At 44.4% G+C, this 18,181-nt stretch overlaps 1 protein-coding gene across 1 annotated transcript in view; it reads right to left on the minus strand.

The window, feature by feature from the left end:
• Positions 1 to 4,513: 4,513 nt before the first annotated feature.
• The window catches only part of KCNK17 (potassium two pore domain channel subfamily K member 17), a 59,834-nt gene continuing 46,166 nt past the window's right edge, over positions 4,514 to 18,181 (minus strand). Inside the window, exons 2-5 of the mRNA XM_088445326.1 lie at positions 14,680 to 14,794; positions 12,754 to 12,920; positions 7,786 to 7,954; positions 4,514 to 5,491 (exon numbers count right to left, since the gene is read on the minus strand). Coding sequence (XP_088301452.1) covers positions 5,223 to 5,491; positions 7,786 to 7,954; positions 12,754 to 12,920; positions 14,680 to 14,794 — 720 coding nt within the window. The 3' untranslated portion in view covers positions 4,514 to 5,222. The remainder of the gene's footprint in view (positions 5,492 to 7,785; positions 7,955 to 12,753; positions 12,921 to 14,679; positions 14,795 to 18,181) is intronic.

Consider the following 18,181-nt stretch of genomic DNA (forward strand, 5'->3'; position numbering starts at 1 on the left):
TGTTGTAATTGGTGGCAAAGGTCTTCCTCATGGAATTTGTAGTTCATTTTGATGAACATCAGTTTTTCCACATATTTTGGAAGTAATCTCCTACACCAATTGCTCATAAGGATACCAGCTGTGCTAAACACTCCAAGAACACACAGCAGCATGTGCAGTTTAAGTACACCATAGCTAGTTTGTGCACGGGGCTCCAAATTGCCTTTTTTACCTCCTAGTATTAAAAGGGACTGTGTGAGATGGTAATTTATACATTATCATTAAAATAATCCTCCATCATTCTATTGTAGCTTACTGTATCAGATTGTCACAGTAGAGGTGTCAATATATGTGGGCAAATCTTTTAACCTAACCAGATGTCATATAATTTCAAACTGGTGTGCTGAGTTGATGCATCATCATCACTAGTGGATCTCTAGGAATAGGTCAGTTTTCTCCTGGCAGCATCATTTGCAGGAGAAGCTGAAGCAGACGACATTGTTGTGTCACATGCCACTTGAGCAAACCACTTGATCGCAAAGAGCTCTATGCATCTCTTAAAATCTGTGTCAGTTGGAAAGAAAGACATTGCATAGGACTTAAACCAGGGATCAAGCTTGGTAGCAAAAATATACTGATCCAATAGTAAAATGTTGCCAACCCTTGAGCCCTGGCAAAGCGAATAAATAACTTGATTTACAAGTCCAACACATCTATTTACTACCTCTAGACTCAGTTGGTGGCATGGCAAATGATACTGCTCTTACAGCTTTTGCAATTTTCTACATGCGGTTGCTAAATGCTGAAAATGGCCAGAAATTTTACTCACCACACTCTGCATGTCCTGCACACACCTGTCATTTTTAAGAGATTCTGGACCACCAAGATTATTGCCTGCACAAAACATGGTACACGTTGAAATTCATCCAGCTGTAATACTCGTACAATGTTACTTACAGTATCGGAAATGACAAGTCCTGAGTAAGGTCTTAGCTGGGTAAGCCATTTTGCTAACACGTCCCAGAGTTTTCCCCACAGACTGACACTGGTATGCCTCTTAGTGAAGCATTTTGTGTTAGATACTGCTGCTGCTGAAGGCGATATAGCTACCCAGTGAGCTGTCACAGTCATCTTTAGTTTGACCAGTACCCCATCATAGGCAAATGCAGGGGGGGTTTCCGTCTGCCTGGAAAACCCCCTCCCCAGCACACACCATGATCACAGTAGAAATAGTAATCTAATAGAATGTTACTAGTGCTGCATGTTCTTCTCAGTATCACAAATTAAATGATTAGCACCATCTGTGGATCTTTTAACGTGTCAGCCAGTAATAAATATACTTGTGCACCAACTAGGAGATGTGGAAAACATGTACTGTTAGGGATGCACTGCTATATACCATCATTAGGGTTAATTATTAATACTGTATAATAATACACTATCCAGTACATAAGAAGACCCGATATGTACATATATGTCCAGGGCGGTGCTAGGTTCTTCTGCTGCTCCCCCAGACTCCCGGACTTGCTCCAATGCTCTGGAATGGTGGCCACATCTGACATAAATACATTCAGCTCAGGCAGGATGGCCCTTCTGCCACATCTAATGGCTTACTGTGATTGCTGGTCCTGTATATGCTGGAATTATGATACACAATATATTTTGTATGATGCATATTAAAGCTGGATAAGTGCTAATTATGCCCTCTTCATTGACTGGCCACACTCACTCTAAAATCAGGCATTTGGAAACCCCCCTCTAGAAATCCTGCATTTGCCACTGCTCATTTATCTGTGGTTAAGTGGATAGTCACTACAATGGCATTTTCTAAGCAAAGAATAACTTTAACATCCCAGTACAGGCGAAGAATTGCTGTTCTGGTAAAAATAGAATTGAGATGGAATTTGTTAGCAGGGACACATGACCTCAACTAATAGGCTAAACGTAGATGCGTTGATGACGGATATTGAATGCAGATATAATGCTAACATAGCCGTCATGGCTTCAGTGATCCGCTGTGCATCAGGATAGTGCTGGTCATACTTGGTTTCTCTTGCAAATTATTGTTTCACAGTCAATTGTTGTTTGAAACTACTGGTCTTCTTGGTCTCCTTCTGTGATAATGATCCAATCCCAGCAACCCTAGCGTGCAAGGAGTTTTCTTGGGAATCCTGGATAGGGGAGGAGTCAGTTTGCCTGTGCACATTGGATGGAGGAGGACTACCGTTGATCATTAATGAGGAGGTTGACGATAAAGGTGTTGGTGGTGCAGATTGCTTGTGCTGGGATCTATCCATGCTGCTGGCAGCTGATGTTGGACTGTTTGTTATTATTTTACATGATTTTCAAAATTTTGTTAAATAATTTCCATGAATTCCCTGCAAATGACATAACAGGGAAGAGGTACCACTGCCTTCATGGTTAACGTCCCTACCTCTATTTCCTTTGGCAGCACAAATGCAAAAGATTCCTTGACAGATGTTGTCAGGATTTGGGGTAAAAATTTTCCACATGGAAGAGGTGGCTTTTCTGGTCTTCTGCTGAGGCGTGATAATGTCCTTCTCCTAATCACTGACAAGAACAGCTGCCACTGGTGGCTGACTTACATTGACACGAATAAACAGAACAGGGATTCGACAACAACCCAGAGTAAGTACAGTAATATACGCTGTGTCTCCAAGACAGTCACTCTTGAAATACTATTTAAATTGAATTATAAAGACTGCAGATAATAGAAAAAATAAAACATTTTTGCTATTTTTTTGATATCAGGAAAAGACGAGGAGGAACTCTTATAAGCAATCCAAAACACGTGAGAGCTCTGATTTCTGCGGAAATTATGTTTTGATATCTACACTCAGCGGGAAGAACTGAGGGCCTGATTCAGACCCGGTCGCAAGCGCTGAGCGCTCGCAACCGGGTCGATGGTGGCCCAGAGAGCATGCGTACGACGGAGCCGGCTCCGTCATGCGCATGCGCGAGACCCGGATAGCGACGGCAATCCGGCGCTCCGGGTCTCGTACCAAAGGTGGCGTGCTGTCGATGTTGAGTGACAGCATGCCCCCTTTGGTGGGCGGGCCGGGGGGGGTGGCTGCCCAAACGGAGGCGTTCCCATGTGAACGCCTCCGTTTGGGGGCGGCCCCACTGACATTACGAGTGATGTCAGTGGGAGAGATTTCGGCTCTGTTTTGGCCGAAATTTGTCTGGGGCTTGCGGCAACGAGACCCTACCACAAGTGTCTCGTCGCAAGCCCAATGGTCACCCACAGCTATGCGAGCGGCCAGGAGGCCGTTCTAAAAAAAAAATAGCCCGGCCCTGATTCAGAGCGAGCGATCTGTCAGCGTGTCCGACTCTGAATCAGGGCCTGAGTCTGGACTAGGTTCTCCTCGGAAACTCTAAGCGCAGGCTGTGTTTGGATTTCTGCAAAACTGAACCACTTATCTCTAGTCCTAACCCGGGCAAATTGTGCCTTTGTTCCGAAAGAATTTTGCGCTTAGGCCTTAGAAGCAATTTCTGTCCAGCTGTACACGAACCCCATAGTGAGTAGAGAGGCTTTAGAATGCATCAGCATGCACATCCGTAGAACAATTCTCTAGCCCCCAATCCTTACTCTGCCATCATATGACCACGGAGGAGCTTCCTCACTGACTGGCTCTCATTTAGAAATCAGATTACATGATCCTGAGTAAGACACTATTTTGCAGTGGCTGCCCTAATAATAGGCCACCAAAAAGAGTGATATATAAAATAAATACTGCATTATAAGATATAAGAATACATCCTGAAAATAATAAAAGCTTCAAAGGTTCAGAACTTGCTGCTTAAAAAAGCTATTATGTGAGATTGAAGCTTGACATTGCAAAATTCAGTTATATTTTATTTACATAGATAATACATGAGATAAACATGGGCCGATGGAGAGGACCTGTTATATCACTTCAGCATACTGTAGTATTAGTTATTTTGGCATTATGTTGTTTATAATACTGTATTTATCTCCTGCTCTCCCAAGACATCCTTAGTTATCAAGTGGACGAGGACAGAACAGCCTGTAGGCAATGATAGAGGGGACAATTCAATTAAATTCGATGGCTGCAATGTGTACTTCCAGAAGGGCACATCACGGCCAGCAACGTTGTAGTTTTCCCTTACACCTCCTAGAGTTCGACAAGAATACTAATGATGTTTAGGGCTCCATAATAGTCAAACATGTGTGAAGCAAAACATGGCGGTGATGTTCATTGGCACATCGCCAAGAATTGAATCAGTATACACTGGAAGGAGCAGATTACCCCAGCAGTACAGAGTATATCAGGAGATGAGTGATATGTTAGTGAGGACAGGGCTGCATGTAACAGGGGCAGTGACATGATGTGAGGAGGGGAATGGAGGCAGCAGGAAGCCACAGTCAGAGAGTTATATACAGGAAGGAGCAGGATACCCAGCAGCACAGAGTATATCAGGAGATGAATGATGTGTTAGTGAGGACAGGGCTGCATGTAACAGGGGCAGTGACATGATGTGAGGAGGGGAATGGAGGCAGCAGGAAGCCACAGACTGAGAGTTATATACATGAAGGAGCAGGATACCCAGCAGCACAGAGTATATCAGGAGATGAATGATGTCTTAGTTAGGACAGGGCAGCATGTAACAGGGGCAGTGACATGATGTGAGGAGGGAAATGGAGGCAGCAGGAAGTCACAGACTGAGAGTTATAAACAGGAAGGAGCAGATTACCCCAGCAGTACAGAGTATATCAGGAGATGAGTGATATGTTAGTGAGGACAGGGCTGCATGTGACAGGGGCAGTGACATGATTTGAGGAGGGGAATGGAGGCAGCAGGAACCCATAGACTGAGAGCAGGATCCCCAGCAGCACAGAGTATATCAGGAGACTAGTGATGTGTTAGTTAGGACAGGGCTGCATGTAACAGGGGCAGAATTATGATGTGAGGTGGGAAATGGGGGTAAATGGGAATCCACAGGGAAATATGTAGTGGTATGAGGGTCCACGAAGTAGCAATATTAAAGTTTCTGATGCAGGACAATTGTCTCTGTATGAAGCAAAGTTCAATCATCTAACTTACTTTGTTCTTTAAAGTCTAGTACAGGAAATATCACTGAGGACATTTCAGAAAGTCCCAATACTGTATAAAGCCAAACTCCCTTACTCTACGGTATAACGCCTCCTCTACGCTGACGCCATCTTTTGTACATGTAACATATGGTCACCAATAATACTGTCAATCAGGTGACTTAGGTTTAGTGTCGCTCGTGGTGGGGTCCTCTGCGTCTTGCAGTTCTGACGGAACGTGTCCGTTGTGGGTTATGTCCATGAGCTCTTCCTTCATCCTGTGCTCCGCCTTCCTGCAACAGTGGCAACTTTTTTTGGATTTTTCCAGGAGGTTTATACACAAGTTGATAATGAGAGCCAGCCACGCCATGCCAAAGAGAATCCACAGAGACACCACGCTCCTGTACCAACTCGGGTAATGGTTTTCGGGGACCCTTCCTGGGGAACACATAGATGGAAAAGATAATTTATTTCCTTTTAAACTTGTTGTAACATCACAAACTGAGAAGACTGAGGAGGACGTAGGCCCCATTCTGCACATGGTACGTCCCTACCATCGGGTTTGCGTACAACTTTGAATTAGGCCCCATGTGCTATACTAGTAGAAACACATGAGAAAAGTGAACTTATTACCAACATTTACGATTCTAGAGACAAAAATCAGCAACAAAACTGTGCACCTCTCTGTACTTCCTGCAACAGTTCCACAGATACTAATCTAATCAATTGTTTGTGAGTCATGATACTAGTATCATGTGATCATTCACAGCCAATCTAATGAAAGCTGGCACTCCCGTGTCATGATATCAAAGTGAACATGCTCCCTCCCCTACATATGATGTTGTTTTTTTTGCTCCATATATACTTGTTACCCATCCTCTATGCCCCCCTTCCGCCTACCTGGTTAGTAGTAAGAACCCCCTTATTGAGAGCCTGATGCCACACATTACATTGTGTATAAGGCGCAAGCACCAGGAATCTGCGTACCACAAAGAAGTGTAATACCCTGGTGTGATAAGGGCGCAAATGTTGTGATGTAGGTACAGGTCAGAGTTACTTTGGTAGGGTATTCTTCATTTGGCAGCAGCTTTTCCCTATAACCTACCTCAGCAGAGAGGCAAGGTTTCCCCAGATAGTCACAGAGAAAGGCAGATAGGGCTTTGCATGAAATAATAAAACAGTTTATTCCATAACCTGGAATAGGTAATGGTCATGGTAAGGAAGAGGGAGAATGTATTCAGCTAGTTTAAACACAGACAATCTAAAGAAATCACAGACACTATATACACATTAATGTCATCACACATATGGAAAATATATAACAACATTTTAGCTTATTACTATGTAACTAAAATAAACCAATATAACCAATCTGTGCAGACACATTACTAAAGTCCAAGATAACTTTGGTGTGGCCAAGGATACTACAGGGGGTCTTTATGTGCACGTTGGGGCCCAATTATCTTGTGAAGCTGTCAGATTCAGGATGTAAAACTCCTTTTCAGCAATGAACAAAATATTTCAGCACTTGTATTAAAGATGGTTGTATCAAACAAACTGGAACTTCCTCCTATGGAATCTGCTGTATAGGTATAGCATCTATAGGATAATGTCCTGTGCAGTGGAGCAGATTTATAAATATATATATATCTATATATATATACTTAAAGCATTTATCTCACCCAGCCCAATGGACGTTGCTGAGGCAGTGTTCCCTCAGCAAATCAGCACTGGTATAAAGTCTTTCAACCCTATTGTCTCTGACATTTGCAGGGCGCTCTCTTGGCAGGGGGTGTCAACGGGTTCACAATTTTACCATACCTCCCAACATGACCCTCTCCAGGAGGGACACAATGCTCTGGTCCTGGACTTCCCTGGTAAGAGGTGGGGCTGCAGTACAGTTCAAAATTCAAATAGGGGAGACACACCAACTGTCATTTCACACACTGCCAAACATCACTGGCTGGGACTCACTGGCAGTTGGTGTGACTCCCCTATTTGAATTTTAACTGTGTTGCAAGCACACCTCTGGAGCCTCCACCAATCATAAATTACCAGGGAAGTCCAGGACCAGAGCATGGTGTCCCTCCTGGAGAGGGTCATGTTGGGAGGTATGATTTTACATCTTACAGTTCTTAATTTGACTCTCTTTTACTGCTGTGTCTCTCCCTTCTGCTTACACTCTGCTCATCTCTGCTCCATGGCGTCATCAGCTCTCCCCTCACAGCTCCAACTGTCACTCCTCAAACTGCTGCTTTGTTTTTTTTATTTAAATAAACTTTATTCAAAATGGCACTGACCTCTATGCTCTTTTCCAGATTGGACTTAATTTTATAGGATATCACAGAGGGAGCACAAAGCGTAAACTGATTTATTGCCCCTCACCTGTCATCTACTAGACATCACTCTTTAATCTCATTATTATTAATTTTGATTCATTTGCAATAAACTGATTTGGAATGGGCGCCCAACTGAGCTATTCAATTGCTGCTCCAATCAGGCATGAGTTACGCGCCGGTCACGTCAAAATACACCGGGCTTAGCCCCGTAAAGTGGCTAAATACATCTAAAGTATCGTGTAGCACGCCCCAACGGCTGACTTTTCGCAGATTTCTGCGCAGAAATCTGGGCGCCCACTGCACTCACGTCCGATCGGAGCAGCAATTGACGAGCACCCAAAAAACAATTGAGTCTCCCCCAAACTGTTGCAGTATCGCGTCCTCTACACTCACCGATGACGTAGTCTCCAAAGCCGATGGTGCTGAGGGTGATGAACGCATAGTAGAACCCTTCCTCGTACGTCCAGCCCTCCATCCAGCGGAAGAGTATGGGAGGCAGCAAGAAGAACAGCAGGAGGCCGGCCACCACGGCGCAGACGCTGGAGAAAAACTTCACCGGTCTCTACAAAACAAAACCAGCGACACGTGTATGAGGACACTATGGGGTCTATTTACTAAGCAGTGTTAGGAGACAGAGTGAAAAGTGATAAGGTGCCAGCCAATCAGTCCCTAACTGTCATCTCACAGGCTGTGTTTCAAAAATGACAGTTGGGAGCTGATTGGCTGGCACCTTATCACATTTCTCCTAACAAAGCTTAGTAAATAGACCCCTATATATGGTACGCAGCACATTTACATATTGTACTGTACCATACCTCCCAACATGACCCTCTCCAGGAGGGACACAATGCTCTGGTCCTGGACTTCCCTGGTAAGAGGCGGTGCTGCAGCGCAGTTCAAAATTCAAATAGGTAAGTCACACCAACTGTCATTTCACACACTGCCAAACATCACTGGCCGGGACTCACTGGCAGTTGGTGTGACTCCCCTATTTTAATTTTGGACTGTGCTGCAGCCCCACCTCTGGAGCAGCCACCAATCATAAATTACCAGGGAAGTCCAGGACCAGAGCATTGTGTCCCTCCTGGAGAGGGTCATGTTGGGAGGTATGTTGTACATCTGTATGCCACACCAGAACAACCAGGATCACTTTTGCTAGTAAATATTAAGACAAATAAGGGCTAACTTTGTGGCAGAAATCTGATTTTGCATTTGGTTTCTCGCTATATCAGCCAATACTATCAATATAATTATTAGGAATGAATCGGCTGATGCTAAGTTGGGTATAGGTCTGTTTGCTCAGTTATTCGCCCACTACTGCGGCCTATCATCTGCTTCCCTCCACTGGCTCCCGGTCACCTTCACAATCCAATTTACGCTGCTCACCCCCTGCCTACAAAGCCCCCCGTGTTCCCTCCCCAGTCTTACATTGCTGACCTTATCATTAATGACCACTGTTCTTGTAATGTTTGCCACTCCCCCCGCTTATTACCCCCTCTCATTCCCTGCTCCAGTGCTTCTCCTATGCTGCCACCCAACCCTAGAACCCCCTACCAAGCTGTCCCCCAATCTCCAAATGCTGTCTCAAAACCCTCTTCTTGTTTACCCACCAGTCTATCTCATACACCCGTCACCATTCACTCATTCCTCTTTTCTCTCCCTCCACAGTCATGTCACCCATACTGCTCCTATTGTCTCAGCCTTCCCCCAACCCCCCGCTGCTCTTATGAGCAGGGGGCTCTCTTCCCTGTGGGGGGAAAGGTATCAAAGCTAAGGAGAAGACAAGTGCCAAAGTAGCCCTTAGCAACCAATCAGCTCCTAGCTAGCATTTACCAGGCACATTCTATAAATGATAGGTAGAAACTGATTTGGTTGCTATGGGCAACGTCTCCACTCTTTAGAAAGTTTGATCCACTTTCCCATGTGTCTCTTGTCTGGTGGCTTACCTTGCATGTCCCTGGTATGTGTTTCACTGAAGAACCGTGTTGTGCTTCTGGCCTCCACTACATACAGTTATTCTGCCTATTGTGCCCTGTTTTACTCTTCGATGTGCCCATGTATTATCTTGTTTTTGATCCGGCGGCTATTCAGCAACCGGCAGTAAATACCGATTCCCTTAGGAAGTCCATCTCAATTTATTATCAGCATTTCCAAGTGAGTTTGGATCATTCATCCTCTTTCAGTGGGTTATCCCAATGGTTATCTAAGTTTCCTGCATACACGACTGAGGACCTTCTCGCTACTCTCAATGCCTCCTGCAGAATTCTTACATCATCCATGTACATGGAAAGGTTTCTAATCATTTTTCATAAGGCATATCTGTCTCCGAACAGAAGCTTTCTCATGGGACGCTCTCCCTCTCATTCCTGTTATAGATGCGGTTAGAGTTATGCAGACTTCGGGCCTGATTCAGCAAGGATCCCTAATGTGGGTGCAATCGCGTACGCAAGTCTTCTGCGAGAGTATGCTAATGTATGCAATGGCAAAGCACTCGCACGGACAACATGCAGACGCCCACTTCCCCTCTCGCACATTTGTCATACCTTGCAAGCCAGCCAAAACATCGGTAACATCGAGTACCATCGGAGCCACTCGCACAATTAAGGCAGGTCAGACCTCACTTCTGTATTGCTAACTTTCCTCTACGCAGTGAACACTCAAGCTACGTATGGCATCGCAGTGGCTAATTTATGCACGCCCCTGTAACAGCGTTCAAAAGCACTGGCACACCTGCATTCAGCCGACCACTCCCCCCCCATAATCACCCACAAACGCCACTTCCTGTCAATCACTTTACAATGAATCTGTGTGATCTCTGCAATCGCTTTCCCGTTCGCAGGGAGCCGCTCGCGCACTGCGATGCATACGCATGCGTAGAAAGCAATCATCGGTCATCTGCGTACATATCATCATCTGCGATCCTCGCCGAATCAGGCCCTTATACCACTTTTTTGGTCATGCCCGCTAATCAGGAGGTGTTGGCTTCAAGTCAAGAATTATGCAGATGCCTCTTTACTTAATTATATTCCTTTCACGGCGGAGTGGGGGCGATGTTTGGCCTTGTTCCTGCTACTATGAGGATTAGTAAAGGGGGTAAACGTTTACTCCTAGCGATTGGCGCAGCGGCTCGAAAAACAATATTACATGAATGGAAATCCTCATCCTCTTCATCGTTTTCATTATTTAGGTCCAAACTCTTTCACCTATTTCGTATGGACTGGATGAGGTAACATTAGATATAGAATCCAAAGTGGAGACATTTTTTCATCATGTGGGAGAGTTACATCTCTACTATATCTCTGGAAATGAGGAGTCAAATACATCAATGCCTCAAAAACACATCCTGGTACTTATTACGTGTACTGGATAATGACCCCCCAATACAAATTGTGCCCACTAATACCTGAGGGCTTCTATTCTGAGTAGTTGTTGGGGATTGCAGTACCTCGAGGGGGGGGTCTGGGAGAGAATATTTTTATTTTTTCTTCTTGTTATATTTCTTTTTGTTCTTTATAAGCTGTTATAACTTTGTTGTACAATGTATCAGTAACTACAATGTATCAGTAACTACAATGTATCAGTAACTGTTGTTTTTCAAATTCGGACCGTATACTGTCTTTCAGGCAGTCTCCTAGATACTGTATATTAATTTCCTTTTGTAACCCTGTTGAGGTTATTATTTTCTGAAACATTGATTGCACTCTTGATTACCATGTACAATGTATAATTGTTGGTACAATGCTTCAATGAAAATAATATAAAAAAAATATATATATATATATATATATATATATATATATATGCTAGATGCAGGCTTCCACTTGTGATGTAAAGAAAGTGGATCCGTGTAGGAGAGGGTATTATATGCTCATGGTTATCCGGCAATGTGCGGCTAGCGGTCTGGGTCGCTGAGAATACCAGGTTGGGACGATATGTCCAGTAGCAAGCGGCCGGCATCTTAGTCACCAAAGGTCTCAAATAGACGGCTAATGTCTATGCTGCCAGGTGGTTAATGCTGTGATATAGAATCCCACAGTAAGCGGCCAGTGTCTGTGCCGCCTAGTAGTTTGGACCTTACCAATGTGCAGTGAGCGTCCCAAGCCATAGGGATATTAAAGCTGTATTAGAACTCCGGTAATTGCCAGATAACAGTAACAGTCAGTGTCTATGCTGCTGCAGACCCAACAATACACGGCCAGAGTCTGAGCAGCTACAGCTCCTGAATCTAAGAATCCAGATTCAGGAGCTGGAATGACGGTGTATAACCAGCAACAACACAGCCAGGGGTCTCAATCTGCACTTAGGAGCGTCTCACTCTCTGTATAGGTCCAGTTCACTACGCACTATTATTCCAGCTACCAATCTCCAGCGGCATAGGCGTACCCGTACCTGTACATATTTCTAATGAGCAGCGGGCACAGGTGCACTGGTGCATCATGCATGCTTAAATAAAGGAGCTCGAACCCGTGGCTGCCATTAAAAAAAAATGCCCAATGCACACCGGAACACACTTACTGGAAGCCACCCACTGGCTGCAGGTGAGTCCTGGATGGAGGGAGTGTGGTTTCTGTTCTGAACAGAGAGAGAGAGGGAGGGGGGGGGTTATAAACAAGACATCCAGGATGGCACTGATAGGAGTATATTTCCTAAAGTGCAGGTTTTGAGAAGTGGAGTTGTTGCCCATAGCAACCTATGAGATTCTAGTTATTATCTTCTAGAATCTGCTAGATAAATGTTAAGTAGAATCTGATTGGTTACTATGGGCAACAACTCCATTTCTAAAAACCTGCACCTTAGTAAATATACCCCACAGGCTTTTAAATAAATGTATTAAAAATGAACTGCTTCCATCAATGCTTCTGGGCTACTTTCAGAGCCCTGTCTTTAGAATGTGAAGTAGCGTTTCGGTTTTACTCGGATATGTTCGGATCTCAAAAACGGCATCATATTGGCATTCCGGCTCTCACATGTTTTGGATAGCTAATAAGATAAATCCAAACTAGTCTGAACTTGCGCTAATTTGGCGAAAAAGAACAGAGTCAAAACCGCACTGCTCATCACTACCAGAAACGTTGATGGCAGCAATGAAGCCACATCTTTGTTCTCTCTATCTCCATTAAGAGGACTGGCACCAAGGTGGATTATATTATTATATTTGAGTGCCGAACTAGGGGGAGGGGGAGATGGAGATGGGAGAAAGAGGGGAAGATGGGAAACAGAAATGGGAAGGTGGTGGAGGAGAGAAAAGGAACCCTGCAACAGTGGGCACAATAACCAGCGACACGGCAAATAACTGGACCAAAATACTAGTACACCTGTATTAAACATATGGAAAATGGAAAAAGAAAGGTGGTCTCCTACCTGCTGACGAATTTTCCTCCCCATGAAATCACTATAACGATGGACCAAGTAAAGCATTCTCCGGCCAATTCGATTCAACAGGATCAAATTCAGTGGGATGCCAAAGAGCGCAAAGAAGACACAGAAGATGCGGCCAGACATTGTGGTGGGGCTCAGGTTCCCGTAGCCTTCAAACCAATGAAAGAAAAAAAACAATAACATTATTATACTGCCCACAGACCTTAAATAACTATGGCATTTACAGTGATATTATGATACGTGACAAATCATTTTTAAATGGATCAAAATGGGAGGATAAAAATCACCTAAAAACAGAACAAGAATTAGTCCAATTTCTCTAATCCATTATTTTTTGTGACTTCCAGTAATTTTACAGATACTGTAGGTTTGAAAAGTTCAGAACTTTCCACAATCATTTCAATGTGTCCGTTTATTTCAATGGGGCTTCCAGCAACGTGCTCTACATGTATAAAGTCTATGGAAATTAAGGGGAAAGGCTCAGGCTACAGAGATTTTTATTACAAGCGAAACAGGCCAGTTATAGAAGAGCTTTATGTCAGGAAACCCTACTGGAGATGTCAGATGATTCCAAAAGCTCCCACTCTTTTTGTGTATCAGTGTTTCCATGTGTCTGCAAACGGCACCGACGTTGTACCAACCAATTAGCTCCTAACTGTCATTTTATACACTATGGGGCATATTTAATAATGAGTGATATTCTTGTTATCACTTGCTACTAATCCTAAAGGCACACATCCACTAGACGATTAAATTGAGCGATTGAACGATATCGTTATCATTCAATCGTTCAATAATTGTCTGAAAATCGTTAAGAAAAATGTCTTAAATGACCAGTGATGCGCGGTCCCGCTGGTCGTTTAGACATCGATCATCGTACAAATATGTTGTACAACCTGACGATATCGTCAGGTTCAACATGTTTGCAGATGATTGATGTGCCTACACTGAACGACTGCTCGTTCAGTGTAGGCACATCACAGACAGACAAATGACGACATTGTAATCGTGCAGTCTTTTGCCTGTTGTCTAGTGGATGTGTGGCTTAAATAGTATTCCAATCTCCAAGCAACCGGCTCCTAACTGTAATTTTTCAAACTAATGACAGTTAAGAGCTGATTGGTTGGAGCACCATTTAAGATTAGTAACGAGTGATAACAAGAATATGCCTCTGTGTTTGAAAAATGACAGGAGCAGATTGGTTGGTACTTTATCTGTGTCCACTTTATCTCTCTCTACGGCTTAGTACATCTAACCCAATTTACCAGATGCTCTTGGTCTTGTTTTAAATATTCCCAGATGACAGAAGAAAATAAAAGGAATAACAGTAACTTTATAATACTGTAAAGCGATTATTATCCATTTCCCAATACACTCACTGTGAGGAGCACAGCACTTCTAAATACTTTATTCAGATGGAGAACGGCGGGGGGAGGAAGAATGGGGCGATGGTAAAGTAGAAGTATATTATAAGGCACAGATCAGCAAGTTCTGGACAAAACCACTTTTTCAAAAGTTCTAAGCAGCCAAATTCTGGACAATAGGCAAATAGCTATTTTATGTTTATGATATTGAAGCTACAATGTCCATTCTTAAACTGAACCACTAGATGGCAGCACATGAACACTTGTATTTAATGTCACACATACTATAAATGTTCTGAAATAATGTGACAGCTACTGTAATATTAACAAAAGCTTTTTACTGACTTGACTCCATGATGACGGGATTTCGACGCCTATCATTAGACCCCTGCCGGGATTAGACGGTCGGCATTTTGACCGTCGGCTTCCTGACTGCATCCCCTTAGTACATAGACCCCAGAAACTGGGACTATTCTACAAAATGCACCACTAATGTCCCTGTAATGTCATCATCATTTCTATGGTCCTGACCTCTGGGACTCACCGATTGTGGTTATAGCGGTTACAGAGAAGAAGAAAGATCCAGCAAAGCTCCAGGTCTCCAGGCTGCTACTGTTCCCCATCAGGCTGACCCCCTTCTTGTAGGCGTTAATGATCCCCTGAGATAGAAAACAGTGACGTTACTGACCTCGCCCAGACACATTGTGCAGCTGCTGCCTCTTACATGGCACCTAAACTGGATCAACAAGAACAGGAATTAGTATTATTGGGATGGATGCAGCAAGCCGAGAAATGCGCTAAAACCCCCAAAATTTTGGTTTGACCGCATTTCTCATATGCACCAAGCCCCGGAGTGCTTGGTTACGGTGGGTAACATCTTCTTCGTGATGGCGTTACCCATAGAAGCCTATGGGCCTCTCTCCAATCTGATCCCTCCCATCACCCGCCGCGGCATGGGCAGAAGAACGCCGGAGAGGCTTCTATTTCCCCTAGCCTAACCCTAAACTCCCGGGGGGGGTGCCTAACCCTAACCCCCCCGTGCGGCTGTCCGCGCCCAGCTTAACTTCCATCGGTAAGCCGGGTGTCGGGCTCCCGGCATAGGTAAAATGACAGGCGTCGGGACTTCGACGCCTGTCATTTAACCCCTTGCCAGGATTACAGTCGGGATTCCATCCGTCGGCTTCCCGTTTTAGCATATGTTGTCATCGCTGCAGCGTCCAAATACACAGCATCGATGTGAACTGCGTCCATCTATGAATCAGGCTCTTAGCAACAATTGGCCGATTGTTGCGTTCTGCACATACATCGCAGTGCGCGTACGCGAACTGGTCCCTGCGATCGGGACTGCGCAGACCCATCGCAGAGTGATTGACAGGAAGTGCCATTTGTGGCCGGTGACGGGGGGGTGGTCAGTGAAAAGCAGGCGTGCCAGCGCATTTGAAAGCCGTTGCAGCGGCGTGCATAAATTAGCCACTGCGATGCCTTACGCAGCCTGAGGACTCAAAGCGTGCGCTGAGGTCAGCAATTCCTGAGTATGGTCAGAGCTTGTGCAAGTGTGCGTGAGGCTGCGATGGTACTCCATGTTACCGATGGTTTTGCAGTCTTGCTATTGTATTACGGATGTGTGTAAGGTAAAGTGGGCGTCCTTATGTTGTGCTGCGATGGCATAGCGATCGCAGTGGATTAGCATACTATCGCAGTGAGACTGCGTGTGTAATCGCTAATGCAATTGCAGTTGCGATCGGTAGTGAATGAGGCTCTTAATCTGATGATAGTCTACTAAATACTGTATTTAGGGTTTGTATTTTTTGGTATAAACTATACTTAATAAGCTTCTTCATTCCAATTCCTTTGTAACAAACATACTAATGCTAACCCCAGAATTTAGTACACTATTAGTGATCTAGGGGCATATTTATTGATGTATATTTGCAGGTTATCCCCACAAATATTAAGGATCCCATGATGAATGAAGGGTATCTCCCGCGGGCCCTCAATGCCCACGGGGGCTGGCAATCTGTCAGGTTTACAAGCTCCAATTTCCAGTGCTAGGCCCCAGCCTCTAACACATCTGAAGATGGTGATAGGAGATTATGGGCCACTGTACCGCTTTTTTCCGGAGAGGGCTCCCTGGACGTACAGTACAGATGAAAACCATCTAAAGTTGATGAATCAAAATCAATTAATATACAGTCATTTGTTTTTATTTATTTCACATATAGGGCCATATTCAATTAGAGGCGAAAAGTCCGTTATCGGCGATAATTTATCGCCAATGACGTCATTTTCGCCAGTTTCACTTATCCCCATATTTAATTACAAAGACTTTGCGCAGGTGCGAAAAGTCTTTTTAAAAAAACGGGGATAAGTTTTCACCACTGTTTAGGTGGCGAATAAAAATGCAGAATTGGGGTTTTGGGGTGCAGAATAATAAAAAAGTGCCTGCAGCCTTGGGAATGCCCCCTTAAAGTAATCTGTGTGAAAAAAATGTAAAAAAGTTCCTCAGGACACCCCAAAAAGGTCTTTACATTTTGGGGGCGGAAAAAAATATATTGGAGGACAAACTTTTAAACTAGCGAAATCGACCCCAGGGGGGTCCCCATGTATGCGGCAGGTGTTTTCCAGAATGCGGGTGGTTGCGGCAGGTGCATTTTAAAGAATTTAAAAAAATCATTGTAGGGACATAAAAATATGCTTGCACCCATTTTTATTTACCCCAAATTTGATGAGACTAGTTATTTAAAAAAAAAAAAGATAAATGCTATTCTTCGCCCCTTCTTCACAGGCGCATTTATGCACCTGCTGCGGCTATTTAAAAACCCTGGTTACCTTCAGCAGTCCAAATCAGGGGGTACCCATAGTGATCCCCCATATCAGACCATCTTTTGGGGGGTGACAGAATGATTTCCCCTAAAAAACAGGACTTTACAATACTTACCTTTCCATCGGGTCCCGTTTTCACTGATTCCTAATTGAATAAGGGGATAGGCGGGCACGCGCCCGATACTTTATCCCCTCTTTAAACGTCGATGATGGCAAAAAGTCCGACCTCTGACTTTTCGCCTGAAATTGAATCTGGCCCATAAGCTGCAGAAAAAGTGACTGCGATTAGTTTCTCTATGAAGCCTGCACAATATCCTTATATAGAGATTAGGACGGCTGTATGTACAGTACAAGGCCTGTTATAAAGCAGTCAGTGGTCATGGATAAAACACGTCAGATCTTTATCAGCACATACCAAACAGACGCGCACCAGGACGCATCCATGCACCTGACTCCACCTTTACAGCCTATTTCATATGTATCTAGCGCTGTCTTCCCTCATTACTGAGTAACAGAGTGACGGTGACTTTAATTACATGTAGCTCTCAGTACAGGGTTACGGCTGGTCCCCGCTGGTCGCAGGTTTTATGAGTTTGGAAAAGGTTAATGAAAATATTGACTTTATGAATTAAAGAGCAGAGCTGCCAACATCCCCATGTAATTATCACAGACACCTGGGCGCCGGGCAGGTATCAGCGCGTCCTGTGTGCTACCATGCAGGCCGTCATTTCAGGACTACAACCCTCATCCTGCGCTACTGAACGTGGTCACTACACTATGGGGTCTATTTACTAAGCTGTGTTAGGAGATAAAGTGAACGGTGATAAGGTACCAGCCAATCAGCTCCTAACTGCCATCTCACAGGCTGTGTTTGAAAAATGACAGTTAGGAGCTGATTGGCTGGTACCTTCTTTCCCTTCACTTTATCTCCTAACACAGCTTAGTAAATAGACCCCACATTAGTCATTTATTTGCTGTTTCCACGCTGTGTGCAAAAGTCTCGGTTTTACACGCACATGACAAATAGAGGGGCTGATTTATGAGCGCAAAATGCCCGAGGCGTGGCGCAAATTCCTCTACCCCTCGATTTGCGCAAATGCGGTTGGCAAAGCGAGATGACAGCTCGCTGTAATCTTCTGCATCGACTGACTGGTGGAATAGGATGGAGAGCCTACCGAGGAGGGGTGGGCGGGGACCTAGGGGGGGGCCAGTGAAAATTTTGC

The sequence above is a fragment of the Taudactylus pleione genome, unplaced genomic scaffold (genome assembly GCF_031769625.1).
Source record: "Taudactylus pleione unplaced genomic scaffold, aTauple2 ptg000378l, whole genome shotgun sequence".
Classification (NCBI taxonomy): Eukaryota; Metazoa; Chordata; class Amphibia; order Anura; family Myobatrachidae; genus Taudactylus; species Taudactylus pleione.